Genomic DNA, 15947 nt, shown 5'->3' with positions numbered 1-15947 from the left:
GGTCTGTAATATTTCCTTGGTTCCTCGAAGAGAGAAACAAAAGGATATAAAATCTTGATTTCCTGTTTAACAAAACCTTGATAGATTGTGATTGTAAACCTTACCTGAATTAAGCTCTTTTCGTTCAAGGTTGCAATTAAACAGGGAAATAAATCTTGACTGCAACGGCACAAGAGTGGTTATAGGCGCTGAGCAGCATACAAATCCGCACGAAATTATTGCCAGATTCCTTAATGCTCGTGCGGCTCATCTGACCAATATCGAGCAATGTTTGTTTGGGACGATTGCATCAAGTGAGATTCACCTCTGGTAGGCAACCTCGCCTTGAAATGCAATTTAAAATTCACACACCGTCTCATTTAATATTAGTAGAGAATATATTTAGAAGTGAAAAAAAATACCGGAAGCGGAATGTTTTTTACGACACTAATGAAAAAGAATTCTGTGGATCAAGGTACGGATATTCTCATATTGTATGGCGTGGCACAGATGATTAAAACGCTAACAATTTTGTCAACGTACATAGGAAGCGTCACTTCTAAAGCTCTTGTGCCGCTAACGCACCTTAGCCTTCCCTCCCTTTGTTTTTCCGTTACCTGGCCGTGGTTTCAACATACAATATACGATAAAAATATGGAGAATAACCTTTTTAAAAACAACTCTTTAAATAAAAAGCTAAATTGTATGAATTTCCATGCAACGCAGCCAGGTTTGAGCACATGTCACGGGCCGCAAGCGAATAGAGCTTGCCGGGGAACTGTATTGCGATTTGGCATATTGACAGGAATGAAGAAAATGCATTAATTACAGTCTACTCTTCACATATTCATTTTAAAGCATTGATTGTCCCCGGTGCTAAGCATTCATATTGGCGTAAAGCTTGCTATTGTAAAGTACAAGAAATTCAGCACGAATGCATTACAAAAGGCCTTTAACAATGCCTACTTAAGCGCCATGGTTTGCTTAGCCCTTCGAAAACATCACTAGTCTACTACGTCAATGCAATTTGGTTTGCCTTCGAGATAACTCAAGGTTATGCTTCCCTGCTAATATAAAATGCTTCGTAACTTTTAGAATCTTGTGACCTTAAGATTGGATTGTGAAGCAACCTTTCTTTCAAGAAAAAAATTGGTTGTGATTTAGCTCTGGTTAAACCTGGAGTGACGCGAGAGCTACATCTGGCCGAGTGGAACTCGGTCAGTCAAATTGCAAAGTCAGTTGTTCGCCGCTCCGTTTCACTGGGCGTTCCATCTTCATCTTCGTCCCTGGACGTGGATTCACTCTCTCCCCCTCTCCACTCCCCCCCCCCTCTCGGCACGGCGCATGCGCACAGCTCTTGCAGCTCGGTATCGCCGGCGCGCAGCGCTGCCAGAAGAAGCAGCTCCTGCCCACCACGTGACCAACCGTGGCCACGTGGCCACGGGCCGCCACGGAGCTCAGTGGGTGCCGCTCTGAAGGCTCGAAGAGATGGTGTTCCGTAGCTCTCGCTACAAAAAAAGAAACAATAACCGTCGAGGCAGTGGTCTTTCTGGAAAAGTATCGCATGGGAGCTGTTAATTCTCGGGAAGATTGTCAATTTTTTTCGCTAACAGGTTAAGCACAACAGAAAACGATCATAAGTGAGACGCACAGAAGGCAAATTTTCGATTGAAAGACATGCAGTATAAAAGGCAGGCGGCAGTAGTGCATATCAGCCGCAGTAAAGGCCCCACATGATACAAAGACCTATAAAAGGCATAAAAAAAGCAACACGTTATTCAAGACCGCAGCGGTGGCCAAGTGGTGGCCAACGACAGCGCCGTGTCGTTCGCTTTCTTGTCTTTTGTGCTCGTCTTTGTTCGCGCTGTTTGTTCAAGAAACAAGTGGTTGAGCATCCGCCTCGCATGCGGGAGGTGCGGGGTTCGATCCCCAGTGCCGCCGGGTACCCACCGGTGATACAATGGGTACAAGCTTTCCACTGGTCTGGTGCTCGGCTTATTTAGGGTGAAATGCTTGGGAAATGGGTCTTCGACCCCACCTTGAGAATTTGAAAAATACCTTGTGCCATGGCGCTCTTTGGCCATCGATGCCCTTGCGCCATAAAAACCATAAAAAAAACGTTATTCAAGAACTCGCACGGTCATAGAAAAATGGCCGTAGCTCGGTACTGAAGCAGGGATGGTCATTCACAGCCGTTCGTCATAGAACAGGTGACTAGGCTAAATAGGTGCGGCTAAAGTGTCGTGACCTCTACTCCCTGGAGGGAGTAAACGGGCTCTCGGTTTCTAAAAAAACGCTTGGCTGGAGGTTTGCTGTCAATACCGTCGTGACAATATTCTAGACAATGAGACTTCGTTTGTTCCAAGGGAACATAGAAATGAATTTTGTTTGATGCAGTGATGTATTTACAATAAAAAGGCCTGTCGTGCGGCCGGAAACGTGTTTAAACCGACAGAACTAATGTCTGCCAATACAAGGTCAAACCCGATTGCCCTCAGTAAGAAATTGAAATTCCCTTCTTTCACAATGTGTGGTGGCCCCTGGGGAGTGTGAAAAAATTCGTCTACTAAGCAGAAAACCCGTTTAAAACTAACACTCGCGGACGGCGCGCCGCGCACCGCATCCAGGAGGCCCAGTGGTACTTGCGTAGGCTCAGGTGTCTGCTTTCAGATGTCTCCATCTGTTGCATGTGCCTGTCGCCAACACGAATGGCGTATGTGCGCTGTGAGCCTGAGGTTTCTTTTTGATCATTGCGGTTCAGAAAAGGGAAAATATTGAGAGGTGTGCGTCGGCATAGCGGGCTTGTGGAATAGGCGAATTGTAAAAAATTGCAGTGAACTCGCAGAAATCATGTGAATTTCCATTCCATTTTAAGTGGGCGGGAATCGTGAAAATTTCTTCTAAGTCATTGCCTTGAAAACGTATCAAGCTGCTACATATTACGAGTCCCTTCGAAAGAAAACTTTTTTCGAAAATAGGGCGTTTTATTAAGATCGGCATGCAGATAGGTAGCTTTTTTTCCATGGATATCAAGTATCTATTGGACTTCGTCCCCCACAAGGAAATACTCGCAGCTATAAATCTTGTTTAGTGAAGAATTTTAGATCGTTGTTCGGGTATATCTTAATTAAAAAGATGTAAAATTTGGAACGGGTTATATTGAATTCTTTTAATGCGTCACGCCGATGTTAAGTAAACTTTTCATTGCGGCAGTAATTGAAATGTGAACGAGAGTTTTGATAAAAAGAAGTGTTTAAACGTTCTCACGTATGTGCACTATTTGTTAAAACTTGTTTTAAACAAAAGGAGCTCTAGCTTTCTCAGGCGCAGTGTTAGAGATTTAAAAATGTTTTAAATACAGGAACCGTTTGAAATTCACATGTGAGCTATCCGAAAGCGATAAATTGGAATATTTAGACTTAGAACCCTCGATGGCAAAGTGCATAATTTTGGAATGTGTAGCATAGCCGCGCCCGATAGGCCACGACAGGAACAGAACGAGCTTACACGCCTGTGAACGAGACAGGTAACAACCAACGTTTATGGTCAACCGGGAGTGGTTATATAGCAAGCAATAGGAGGGAGAGGGAATGGAGAGGAGACACGGCGAGATGGAAAGAACTTCACGCTTGCGCAGTGTGTAGCCCGCACAATGACACAGCGGCCGACACAACACTCCTTCCTCCTAAAATCGGTCAACTTGTGTATCGGTCAACTGGTGTCCTCGTCCTCGTCGAACGTCGTAGGACTTGAGCGGGTTCGCTTGGCACTACTGCTCCGGCTGGTGCAAGTGCTGGGGAGGCGCTGTCAGAATCATCATCATCATCATCATCATCATCAGCCTTACTACACCCACTGCAGGGCAAAGGCCTCTCCCATGTCTCTCCAATTAACCCTATCCTTTGTCAGCTGCATCCACCCTTTGCCTGCAAACTTCTTAATCTCATCCGCCCACCTAACCTTCTGCCGCCCCCTGCTACGCTTACTTTCTCTTGGAACCCACTCCGTTACCCTTAAAGACCAGCGGTTATCCTGCCTTCGCATTACATGCCCTGCCCAAGTCCATTTCTTTCTCTTGATTTCGACTAGGATGTCATTAACCCGTGTTTGTTCCCTCACCCACTCTGCCCGCTTCCGATCTCTTAACGTTACACCTATCATTTTTCTTTCCATGGCTCGCTGCGTTGTCCTTAACTTAAGCTGAACTCTTTTCGTTAGCCTCCACGTTTCTGCCCCGTAGGTGAGTACCGGTAAGATTATGCTGTTGTACACTTTCCTCTTGAGGGAAATTGGTAAACTGCCACTCATGATCTGCGAGAATTAGCCATATGCGCTCCACCCCATTCTTATCCTTCTAGTTATCTCCCTCTCATGATCCGGATCAGCTGTCACTACCTGCCCTAAGTAGACGTATTCCGGGACAATTTCTAGGCTCTCCCTGCCAACTGTGAACTGTTGTTCCCTTGCTAGGCTGTTGAACATTACCTTGGTTTTCTGCATGCTGTCAGAATGCTGGTCCTCAACTGCAGGCGGCAAAGCAGATGCTTCCAGTCTCATATCGACCTGCGATACGTATTCCTCTGGCCTGAATCTAGCGCCGTCCGGGCGCGCGACTTCCGCAGCGTCGGGTGACTGTGTTTCTGTAGGCTGAAGACGTACCTGGTCCACGTGCCGCCGGACAATTGCTCCAGGTGTTTCTACTATAACCATTCTGGTTCCAGATGTAGATGTCACATGTCCTAGTATCCATTTGTCTCCTGTCCCATAGTTGCGAACGTGCACATGACTCTTCAGTTAGGGCAGCCACTCCTGGCTATCAAACGGTGCGTCTCCACATTCCTTCGGGAAACACGTATCCAGGCGCGATCTAATCTGGTATCCTAGAAGCATCTCTGATGGCGACTTCCCACCCTTCTGGGGCGTCCTTCTGTAATTGAGCAGTAGACGCATAAGTTTGTGCTCCAATTTGCCTCTCCCCCAACTTCCGGAGACCATCTTTAACCATTCGGACAGCTCTTTCAGCAGCCCCATTAAATTGCGGGTGGAAGGGGGCGGTCCTAATGTGCGACATGTTGTTGTTCTCGACAAATGCTGCAAATTCACGACTAGTGAATTGTGTTCCGTTATTGAAAACTATCGTTCTGGGCACGCCAAACCGGCTGAATATGTCCCGCAAACAATGGATTGTAGCTGACGTGGTAGCGTGCTTCAGAGGAAGCGCTTCTATCCACTTGGTGTGCGAATCGATTAGCACAAGGACCATCTTGCCTTCTATCGGTCCGGCAAAATCCACATGGATGCGCGACCACTTCTCAAATGTTTGTGGCCAGCTTGCGGGTGGAGCGGCTGGCGGCATAGGCAAATTGTCTATGCAATTCTTGCACTGAGCCGACATTCTCTCAATTTCTCGGTCTAGGCCTGGCCACAAAAACAACGATCGCGCAATGGATTTCATCGGCGAAGACCCTTGGTGGGTTTCATGCAGCAGCTGCAGCAATCTTTTTCGCGCATCGGCAGGTATAACCACTCGATGGCCCCAATAAATTAACCCATGTGCCAAGGACAACTCAAGTCGACGGTCAAAAAATACCGCCAAGCACGGCTCAAGGCCTTTCGAGCTTCTAGGCCAACCATGTAGCACGTAATGCTTGACGCGATCTAGTGTCGAGTCGACGGCTGTAAGGTCCTTCAGCTCTCGTGTCGTGACTGTGCCTTCCTCTAGGCTTTCCAAAGAAAAAACGTACTCTTGCGGCTCTTGGGGCTCTATACTAGGACCGCGTGATTGCTGCGGAAGCCTGCTGAGGGCGTCCAAGTTCAGCAGTTGCCTTCCGGGAGTGTACTGAAGTTTGTAACGATATCCTCCGAGATAGAGTGCCCAACGCTGAATGCGGGCTGCAGCCATATAGGGTGTCGGGCGATCGGGCCTTAGCAATCCGAGGAGCGGCTGGTGGTCTGTAACCAAGGTGAATTCACGGCCCAACAGATAATCACGGAACCTCGTGACACCAAAAACTAGTGCCAGCGCCTCACGCTCCAGCTGCGAGTAATTCCGCTCGGCTTTCGTGAGAGTCCTTGAACGGAATCCGATCGGTCTGTGTACGCTTCCTACTATATGAAACAGTACTGCGCCAATGCCGTGTGGGGAAGCGTCGCACTCTAGTTTCAGCTCCTTTGACGGGTCAAAATGGGCAAGCACTCCGGCATCCTTCAGACACTGCTTGGCCTTGACGAACGCAGTTTCCTGGGGTGGTTCCACTGCCCTCGCGCATTCTTTTCTAGTAACTGATATAACGGGGACAACACTGTTGACATGTTCGGCAGAAACCTTGAATAAAATTTTAGCATTCCGACAAATGAACGCAGCTCGCTCACGTTACGAGGGCTCGGTGCGTTCATGATAGCTTCCACGTTCTTTTCCGTAGGGTGAAGACCGAGGCGATCGATACGGTGTCCCAGATAAGAAACCGATAGCTGGCTGAAATTGCATTTGTCATATCGCAGCTTTACGCCGTGCTCTCGAAATCGCTGCAACACTGTTTTCAGCCGAGCTCGTTTGTGTGCCGCCTTTTCAGACACAAGCACGTCATCTAAGTATGCCTGCACTCCAGGCAGGCCCGCTAGTATGGTATCCGTCTTCCTTTGAAAAATAGCAGGAGCAGAGGAAATGCCAAACGGCAGCCTGTTGTAACAGAAGAGCCCTTGGTGCGTATTAATCACGCACAGCTTGCGTCAAGCTTCGTCTAGTGCCACCTGGTTGTAGGCATCTTTCAGGTCGAGTGCACTGAAGACTTCACCACCGCTTAACGATGCGAACATGTCTTCAATCACCGGAAGGGGATACTGCTCAACTGCACAGACCTGATTCAAGGTGGCCTTAAAATCCCCGCAAATCCGGACTGTGCCATATTTTTAAGCACTGGTACTGTGGGGGTCGCCCAGTCCGAATGTTTTATGGGCGAAATTATGCCTAGTGACACTAGGCGATCCAACTCTTTAGCCACTTTGTCGCGGAGCGCGTACGGAAGCGGTCGCGCCTTGCAAAACTTGCTAACCGCTCCGTCCCTCAGCACCAAGCTGGCTGGCGGTCCCTTCATCAGGCCCAATTCCTCCGAGAAAACATCCTCGTAGATACTGCGTAAGACGTTGATGTGGTTGATGGCTTCTCCCGCCACCGGCGCTTCTCTTTTACCGACTTGCAGTACCGGAACACCAGCCCTATCCAGCAGGGTTAACAAGTCTCGCCCGCACAGGCTTGGTCCGGTGCAGTCTAGTACTATGAGTGTGCATTCAACTGACACACCTTGGTGCGCCCCAGTTAGCTTAAGCTCGCCTAAAACAGGCAGCCGTCCAGCGTAGCACGAAAGTTTTAAATGTGAAGGCTTCAAATTTGGCCAGTGTTTGCAATGCCTATCGAAAACCTGTCGCGCTATGACGCATACTGGTGATCCTGTGTCAACTTCCATTGCCAGTTCTACACCGCCCCAATTGAATGTGCGGCGAATTGGCTGCTCGAGACACCTTCTTCGGGCCGACAGCAAAGTCCAGATATCAGCATTTTGATAGCAATCTTCCGATGTGGTTTCTTGAACTGTTAATGTTTGGCCATGAGGCGCAGGTGCAGCAGGCCCGAGTTGCTTGTCGCGGCGATTGGGACACATTTTTGCGAGATGTCCTCGTTGACCACAGCGATAACAGCGCGATTTGACCCAGCTGCAGCTGTTAGCGTCATGTTTCAAGCTTCCACATCTGCCGCATTGCCGACACGCTGCATTTTCGGCGCTGTCTCTCGGTGTTGGCCGGTGGCGCGCTTGCATTTTCAATAGCGGTGTTACTTCTGACGAAATTTCTTGTGCATTGTTTTCCGCGGATTCAGCAGCAATTGCTATCGCTTCGGCTTCTTCTAGCGTTAGATCTTTCTTTGCCAGGAGTTGCTTCCGTACTGCACTTGAGCGTACACCGCACACAATCCTATCTCGGATCATTCTGTCAAGGCAACTGCCGAAGTTGCAGTTGTCTCCGATGCGGCGGATCTCGACGAGGAAAGCCCGAATAGATTCTCCTTCCAGTTGGCAACGACTGTTGAATTTGTAGCTCTCCGAAATTTCGTTCCGTTTAGGGTCATAGTATTCACTCAAAGCTTTGACAACTTCGTCATAACCCAAAGCGTTTGGTGCGCGGGGAGCCACTCTTCCGGCAAGGATTTGAATAGTCTGCGTGCTCAATGCAGCCACAAGAAGTGCTCTCTTCTTACTTGACTCAGCGATGCCATTTGCTTCGAAATATGCCTCCACTTTGATCAAGTACGGCTTCCACTTATCTGTGCTTTCGTCGAAACTCGGATGCATCTGGGCGGCCATGGAAGTTGCTGGCAGGGCTGTCTTCAGGACCGGAGTGTCTGGGTCTGCCTTGACGGCGTGGGTGTCGTTTTGACTCGTCGCCACTGTAGCATAGCCGCGCCCGATAGCCTACGACAGGAACACAACGAGCTTACACGCCTGTGAACGAGACAGGTAACAACCAACGTTTATTGTCAACCGGGGTTGGTTATATAGCAAGCAATAGGAGGGAGAGGGAATGGAGAGGAGACACGGCGAGATGGAACGAACTTCACGCTTGCGCAGTGTGTAGCCCGCACAATGACACAGCGGCCGACACAACAGAATGTATCTCTTTCGTACTGAGAGAGATTTCTTGCCCTACGAGTCAGCTCACTCAGACGCAGTGAAACCGCCCATTGCGACATTACGTTTCGAAGCATACGTCATAACGCCGTGTTGTATAGTAGACATGCAAAAAACATTGATTTTATAGTTGTAATCCCCTAATCGCAGACGTATCTCAATGTTTCCTGTCGGCGAATCCCCTGACCCTGGTTCAAAAATTAAAAGACAAAAGAGCAACCATACTCGGCAGCCTATTTAAAACGTACAACTAGAATTGGCGCCCCACTCCCACTGTGTTGCACATAGTCTAAGTTCAATATCCCGGCTGCGTTTACTCCCCTCATGAGGTATACATTTGTCAAGCACGGTGGCGTATGAATGAGAGTTTCAGAGAGCATTATTTGTAAATTTAGGTGGGCTCGAGATCACCTCTTCATTTTCTATGTAAAGAATGTGAAGACCAACTGTGCAAGCCCATTTTCGAGAAAACTTCTAAATAGAAATCCCGACCTTCCTGCCCATGACTCTACCACAAAAAAGGAGCTTGGTTTGGCAAAAAAGGCTGCCGGTGTCACTGCATTAATGTAAACTTCGTTTTAGAACGAATTTTATCACGAAGCATCAGCACTTGCGCTTTTCCACCTACCCATTTCTTGCCAATTCAATTAACGAGCAACACCTGTTGTTTTATGCAGTTTAATGTCTTTAAATTACGTTTTGGTGCATCTTCTTTTACTGCTTCTCCATAGGCTGTCACTCCTTGGTACATGTTCCTTTGGGCCCTTCACACACCGTGTCATACTTCTCTTCAGTACCTTTTTCAGCATCATCTTTCATTTCTACCGCTTTAAGGCTCTCACCCAGTTAAACATTTTTGTCATCTATAGCATGGCCATTTCTACCACCTCTGGCGTTTACCACAGCAGAAAACACTGTTTTTTTATGGACACATATAGTGGGCGTCTTTCAGCTAAATATAACTTGTCAGTACTGTCTGTGCCGTGTGTGTCGCATCCCTTCATAGTCTTGTTTCTCGAAAACTAACGCAGCAGGAAGGTTTACTTGTGAAGATTTGACATTGCAGTCTTCTGGAAGAAGCCCTCTAAATATTTTTAGGCTCTGCGTTGCGGTTCTCGCTCACTTTTTTGAACTGGCGAATATTTTTTCAACAGATGCAGCACTCCTCGCACTGAATGTGAAGTGCCGTCTGCCTTCGTTAAGTTTGGAAGGAAAAGACCGCTCAAGCCAAGTGGAACTTACAATGATCGATCTGGAATGCGACAAGGCTAAGGGCTCTGGTTTGGTTATGTCTGAGCGGACGTAAGTATTAACCCGTGGAACTTGGTCCATCTGTGCCAATTACTGAACACGTTCCTATAGCAAATGGTCGCAAACCCGCTCGAAAAAACGAAGCATCACATGCTCGCAACTGCAAGCGTGGCCAGGCTTGTGACTTGCCTTGAGAAGCATACATATCAATAAGAGCCACTTACTCGTAATAAAGTATGCAAGAAAAACAAAAAAAAAGACACATGCCCAACATTCTCGAAAAAAGTACTGAATTTTAAAAAATTGTTATATGCTCTCATAGAAATACTGAAGGCAATGGCCCATTCTTCTTATGTGCAGGAAAATCGATATTTTAACGTGTCTCCATCAATCGCATTGACCAGTTAAGACGGGCATAGAAAAGCAATGGGGAACGCATTACGCGATAGCAAAAACGCTAATAGCCAAAAAATTCAAAACTGCCGTCAAGCGGTGGCGGAAATATTGATTGTTACACTGAAATCTTACATTATATGAAAAAATTGCGCTCATAATTGTTTCCCGCTCAAAAATGCTTTTGTCTAAAATAATTGGGCATGAAATGTTACACCTTTTCCACCAAGCTCTTTAACGAGCGCAATTTAGAAGAGGTTGAGATGGGGATACTCGTTGCTTACAAGTGGGATTAGCTTTGCGTTAAACCTGCCGGCAATTGCTCCTCCTTATCGACGCAATAAAAAATATTTCAAGAGAATAGTTTGTTGCACAGTACTGTAACCCAGCCAAGCACAAAAACGCCCGCAAGACACAAACTGCCGCTGTAATCATTTACGTCTAGCTCAGTTTCCTGAAGAATTTGTAGGAGAAGCGCGAAGCCTCCCATTTAGTTGACCGGCTCGCACGATGGTAAATAATGACCTGCAGAGATCCATGTGGCGCCCCTAACCTGATGCAGCAGGCGAGCAGGGCCCGCGGCTCCACGTCGTATGTGGGGGCAATCCATGACGTTGCGTTGTGATTGATTGTAAACATCGCAAGATTAACACAGTGGAGACGATGTAATCCTGTCTTATACATCTACGCTGTAGTAAGAGCTGAACCAATGCGTATACGGTGTAGTAGGATGGCTCGAGCTTCCACAGTCTCCTCGTAGCGCGGGGTTCGTTGGACGGGCACCACAGATATTTGAAATGGTTTACGACTGCCTCTTTAAAGCAGCGCTTACAATTTTGGTAGCCTTTTCTCGGTGTCTAAGCCCACATTAATTGCGAAGTTGTTGAAGATATCTTTGTTATCATAAAGTTATTGCGGGATAATTATGTTCCTTCTCAAAACCCATGACGTTTTGAGTTTTCTGGTGAGATCTGTGCGGCTGACAACTACACCATAAAAATGTCCTGAATACTAATTTATTCACATCGTTTGGATAATTTTTTCAAGACAGAAAATTTGCGTAATATACATAACGTCTTGTATGAGCGTTGAATTATGCTGAAATTCTTATTATGTAATTTATGAAAAACAGAATCGCAGTGTCTGTGTGCCGTAGTAGTCTGAGGGCAAAGGATAAACAGATGATATTGACATTGAATTAGAAATTTTTTTTTGTCAGTTCTGGTATAACAAGCGCGATATCTTGAATTAAACAGGAAAAAATATTTCGGTATTTATATGATTGTAGCCAATTAAGCAGTGCAGAAAAAGTAATAGGCACGAGAACCCAGCAAGGCGTTCACGTCCTGTTGTAATCAAAGTGAAGCGCACGCATATAAAGGAACGACGTACGTACGCACCTTGCTCTCAGAGTGATTTCATGTTCTTTTGGTCGCAGGCAAGGGCCGCCAACAAGACTCCCAACTGGAAAATTTAGGCATAAAATTGTTCAAGGTAAGCGGTTCAACTCATTTAGCCTTTCAGTTCTGTTAACTAGATAATGTTACAATTATACCTGCTGACCAGGTACGTATCAGGAAACTATATCAAACGTGGGCGTTAAAGGCTTTGTGCACAAAAATCCTGTACTCTAATAGATCCAAACTCTGGAGGGCTCGTTGGTATAGACTATCGTATTCTGAAAGGGCAGGTAAAGACGAAGCACCAGAGAACAAAACGGGAAAAGGGCTAGTCGCGCTACTCGGTGAGAGCATATGCATTGTGTGAAGAAGACCCCCCTTATTTATTCTACAAAATAACTTTCTACGTAGCGCCGAACACGGTTATTTAGAGTTGTATTTAGCAGCCACTGAGCCGAACACATGTTTCATAATTTCTGATATGGACTTCAAACTCTGCCAAGAGTACTTCCCTCGCGTTCAGAGGCAGTTGTTCGCATCAAAAACCCCTCCAATGAGGCTGTTGTTACTTTGCATCTTTCAACGGCTAGTGAAGTCGTTAATATAGGAAAATTCATAATACTTGTGGGAGGATTTTGTTCGTAGTTTGCAAAATACAAGGCTGCTATAGGGTTCACAGCAGCTTTTTTTTTTTACTTTGATAAACGCATGAGCCGTCATTAAGGCGAGCAGTGACCAGCATTGTTAAGACAGCACAATAGAAACTGGTGCAATTTATTTTCACGTGACATACGCAGTTTCTGCTAGTTCCAGTGGCTCTTCAGGTGGTCCGTGTGTGTTTGAATGAAAAATCCCGCAAGTGGAGCTTTCGGCTATTAAGATGCACTCCATATATCATTAATTGCAAGGCCTTCGTAAGCATTTCCAAAAAGGTTTGCTAACTTTGGTGTTCAATTCTTTAAAATAAAACTAAATGGCAACCCAACTGAGCCTGCCTATGTTTGGGATGACCAGTTCCAGTAAATGAAAGGATAAATATCATAAAGTCAAGCAGTTTCTGCCACGTACCAGTTGCAGTATATAAAAAAATTTTTAACACATGAGATCATTAGCAAAATCAGATATGCCCATCACGGAACTGCGCCAGCGCAGCCGCTGGTGGCCGTCGCGACGTTTAAGAGCGCACGGGGCTATTTGAGTTAGAACAAAACACTCTGTCATTAGCCGCGCAAGGTGGGCCTTAGCCGCTTTAACACAGCATTTACAGTTCTGGAATACACGGTAGCGAGAGTTTTTCGCAGTCGTTTGTACTTGTTCATGAGTGGAATTTCATTTGCGTCTGAGTATTAGCCACCAACTAATGAACTCCACGCATGTGCTTTTGGGAAAGCTAAAAGAGCTTGAGCACTCTTTGTTTAGGGTCCTTTCCCAAATTGCTGCCAGATCGCAAGATTGACTAGTCCGTTCGCATTGTGGTAAAACTTGTCCCGATCATCCCTGACCAGGCGGATGTTCCCGTAGTAATGAGATTTAATGTCTAATTTTGTGACGTCATGCACAGAGACAGACGTCCCCGTGGCTGCCCCGCTTGTATCGGATATGCACGACGCGTGCAGCAAGGTTCCTGAACTCACCGGCGGAAAAGGATCTTCGCTTGCCGTGCTGCAGGCCATCGCCACTGAGCTCGGCACGGTTAGTGAATCACCGCTACTTAAACATAACTGCATCCTGGGTGTTGCGTAAAACTAAAAATCTTTCATATAAAACGAAAATTGCCAATCTAGGTAATGATCTGAGCAAAGCAACCGGTTTCTTGAATAAGAAGTTTAGCACTGGTCAGTATCAAGCGTCCAATTCGCTTTTTTATTCGCAACATATACATTGCATCCATATGGAGCGTATGAAAACGCATATAAATGTTCGCAGGCTCATTGTCGTACAAAAAATGGTGCTAAGGGCAATGAGGGTATTACGGAAGATGACGAAATAAGCCTACTGCACCATAATTCCACACACAAACATGAAGAGACAGCATGCTCAAAGCGCATCATGTTTATTACAATACATCCATCCGCACAGATTACATGGCGCAATTCTCAATAACAGCCTTGCAAGATATGGCCGTCGTATTCACAGAAATACTGCCGAAACAGTTTGTACAAACTATGGCAAACAAACGCCAATTGATCAAGTCGTCTATATTCTTAACACGTTCAATCTGGATTCTAACTTTTCCGTCAGCTAAGTTACATTTTAACGCAACGTAAAACAATACCTAAGTGTGAATATTATTGAATTTTGTTCTCTCTAAAACGAAGTTTTATTTTATATATATATATATATATATATATAGATATATATATTGTAACGGGGGGTTTGTTCCGAGGTACTGGGGCGACGGGAACGGCAACTGCAGCAGTCTGGGATCAGATCGGCAAAAGACACACAAGCGTAGCGCTGGCAAAAACTCTCGAGAACACTGTCACCTCGTCTTCGTCTTTTCAAATCATCAGACGCATCTTCTTCTTTAGCCTTACAATCACCCCGGGGACAAGAGGAGCCATCCTGGCGACTTAGTATGATGGCAAGACGGCGGGGTCGTAGTAGGGCTTGAGGCGCTGGACATGAACGGTCTCCCGTCCTACGCGCACGTACTTCATGCATGCGCGCACGTACTTCATGATAAAGGTGTACATTCCGCGCCAGTAGTAGCGCAGCCGTATGCGGGTGTAGGTCTTGAAAACGCCCGCGTGACCGCTGTGGGGGGCAGCATGGAAGTATGCGCATATCTCCGAGCGTAAGTGACGTGGAATAACGAGCAGCCACTTGCGACCTTCGGAGTTGTAGTTACGGCGATAAAGTAGGGTGTCACGGATCGCAAAATGGGCAGCTTGGCGGCGGAGCGCACGTGACGGTGAAGCAGCCGTCGGGTTGGCGAGAAAGTCGAGAAGGGAAGCGATCCAGGGATCCATGCGTTGCGCTGAAGGCATGTCGCTGAGGCGAAGCAAGGGCAGAGAAGCGTCGGAGGTGGAAAGGCTGGCGATCTCGGCTGGAAGGGGGCAGCGTGACAGTGCATCGGCGTCTTGATGCTTGCGGCCGGTGCGATACACGACGCGGATATCATATTCTTGCAAGCGAAGGGCCCACCTAGCGAGGCGGCCGGAGGGGTCTTTCAGGTTGGAAAGCCAACAGAGCGCATGGTGGTCGGTCACAACGTCAACAGGGCGCCCATAAATGTACGGTCGAAACTTCGCGAGGGCCCATACAATCGCCAAACACTCTTTTTCAGTTACGGAGTAGTTGCGTTCGGCTGGTGTGAGTGTGCGGCTAGCATAAGCAACGACGTATTCGTCAAAGCCAGGTTTTCGTTGGGCGAGGACAGCGCCGAGGCCAACACCGCTGGCGTCCGTGTAAACTTCGGTAGGAGCGGCCGAGTCGAAATGGCGCAGAATGGGCGGCGCCGTGAGGAGACGGCGCAAGGTGGTGTATGCGTCGTCGCACGCTGGAGACCACAGTGATAAATCCGCACTTCCAGACAGCAGTTGAGTCAAAGGCGCAGCAATGGACGCAAAGTTGCGAATAAACCGGCGGAAATATGAGCACAAACCCAGGAAGCTGCGCAGGTCTTTGATGGAGGTAGGTTTGGGAAAGTCAACCACAGCACGAAGTTTCGCTGGGTCGGGACTGACGCCCTGCTTAGAGACAACATGACCTAAGATGGTTAATTGACGAGCGGCAAAACGGCATTTTTTTAAGTTCAGCTGCAGGCCGGCGTCAGAGAGGCAGGTCAAGACGTGCTTCAAACGGGAGAGGTGGGTGTCAAAGTCCGGGGAAAAGACCACAATGTCGTCGAGGTAGCAAAGGCATGTCTCCCACTTAAGTCCGCGCAAAATGGTGTCCATCATCCTCTCAAAAGTCGCGGGGGCGTTACAAAGCCCGAAGGGCATCACCGTAAATTCATACAAGCCATCCGGTGTCACAAAGGCGGTTTTGGGGCGATCGGCTTCTTTCATAGGAACTTGCCAGTACCCGGAACGCAAATCAAGAGATGAAAAGAGTTCGGCCCCTTGCAAAGAGTCCAGAGCGTCGTCTATGCGCGGGAGGGGATAGACATCTTTGCGCGTAATCTTATTAAGGCGGCGGTAATCTACACAGAAGTGTATGGAGCCATCCTTCTTTTTGACGAGCACCACAGGCGACGCCCATGGGCTGCTTGAGGGCTGAATGACGCCGCTCTGGAGCA

General features: G+C 47.3%; 2 protein-coding genes across 2 annotated transcripts in view; one reads left to right on the top strand and one right to left on the bottom strand.

The window, feature by feature from the left end:
* Positions 1-15947, top strand: part of LOC144121871 (rifampicin phosphotransferase-like) — a 148366-nt gene that overhangs the window by 27151 nt on the left and 105268 nt on the right. The window contains exons 10-12 of the mRNA XM_077655290.1: positions 9815-9962; positions 11743-11798; positions 13266-13396. Coding sequence (XP_077511416.1) covers positions 9815-9962; positions 11743-11798; positions 13266-13396 — 335 coding nt within the window. The remainder of the gene's footprint in view (positions 1-9814; positions 9963-11742; positions 11799-13265; positions 13397-15947) is intronic.
* LOC144118977 (uncharacterized) lies at positions 6843-8547 on the bottom strand. The gene has a single exon (XM_077651735.1). The coding sequence runs from the start codon at positions 8334-8336 to the stop codon at positions 6843-6845; it is 1494 nt and encodes a 497-aa protein (XP_077507861.1). The 5' UTR covers positions 8337-8547.

The sequence above is a fragment of the Amblyomma americanum genome, chromosome 2, assembly GCF_052857255.1.
Source record: "Amblyomma americanum isolate KBUSLIRL-KWMA chromosome 2, ASM5285725v1, whole genome shotgun sequence".
In the NCBI taxonomy this organism is placed as follows: Eukaryota; Metazoa; Arthropoda; class Arachnida; order Ixodida; family Ixodidae; genus Amblyomma; species Amblyomma americanum.
The sequence above is the reverse complement of the archived record's forward strand: the minus strand, read 5'-3'. Positions and strand labels throughout refer to the sequence as shown.

Excerpts from the sequence above, each read along its gene's own strand:
- LOC144118977 (XM_077651735.1), bottom strand. The coding sequence starts at position 8,336 with ATGGCCGCCCAGATGCATCCGAGTTTCGACGAAAGCACAGATAAGTGG.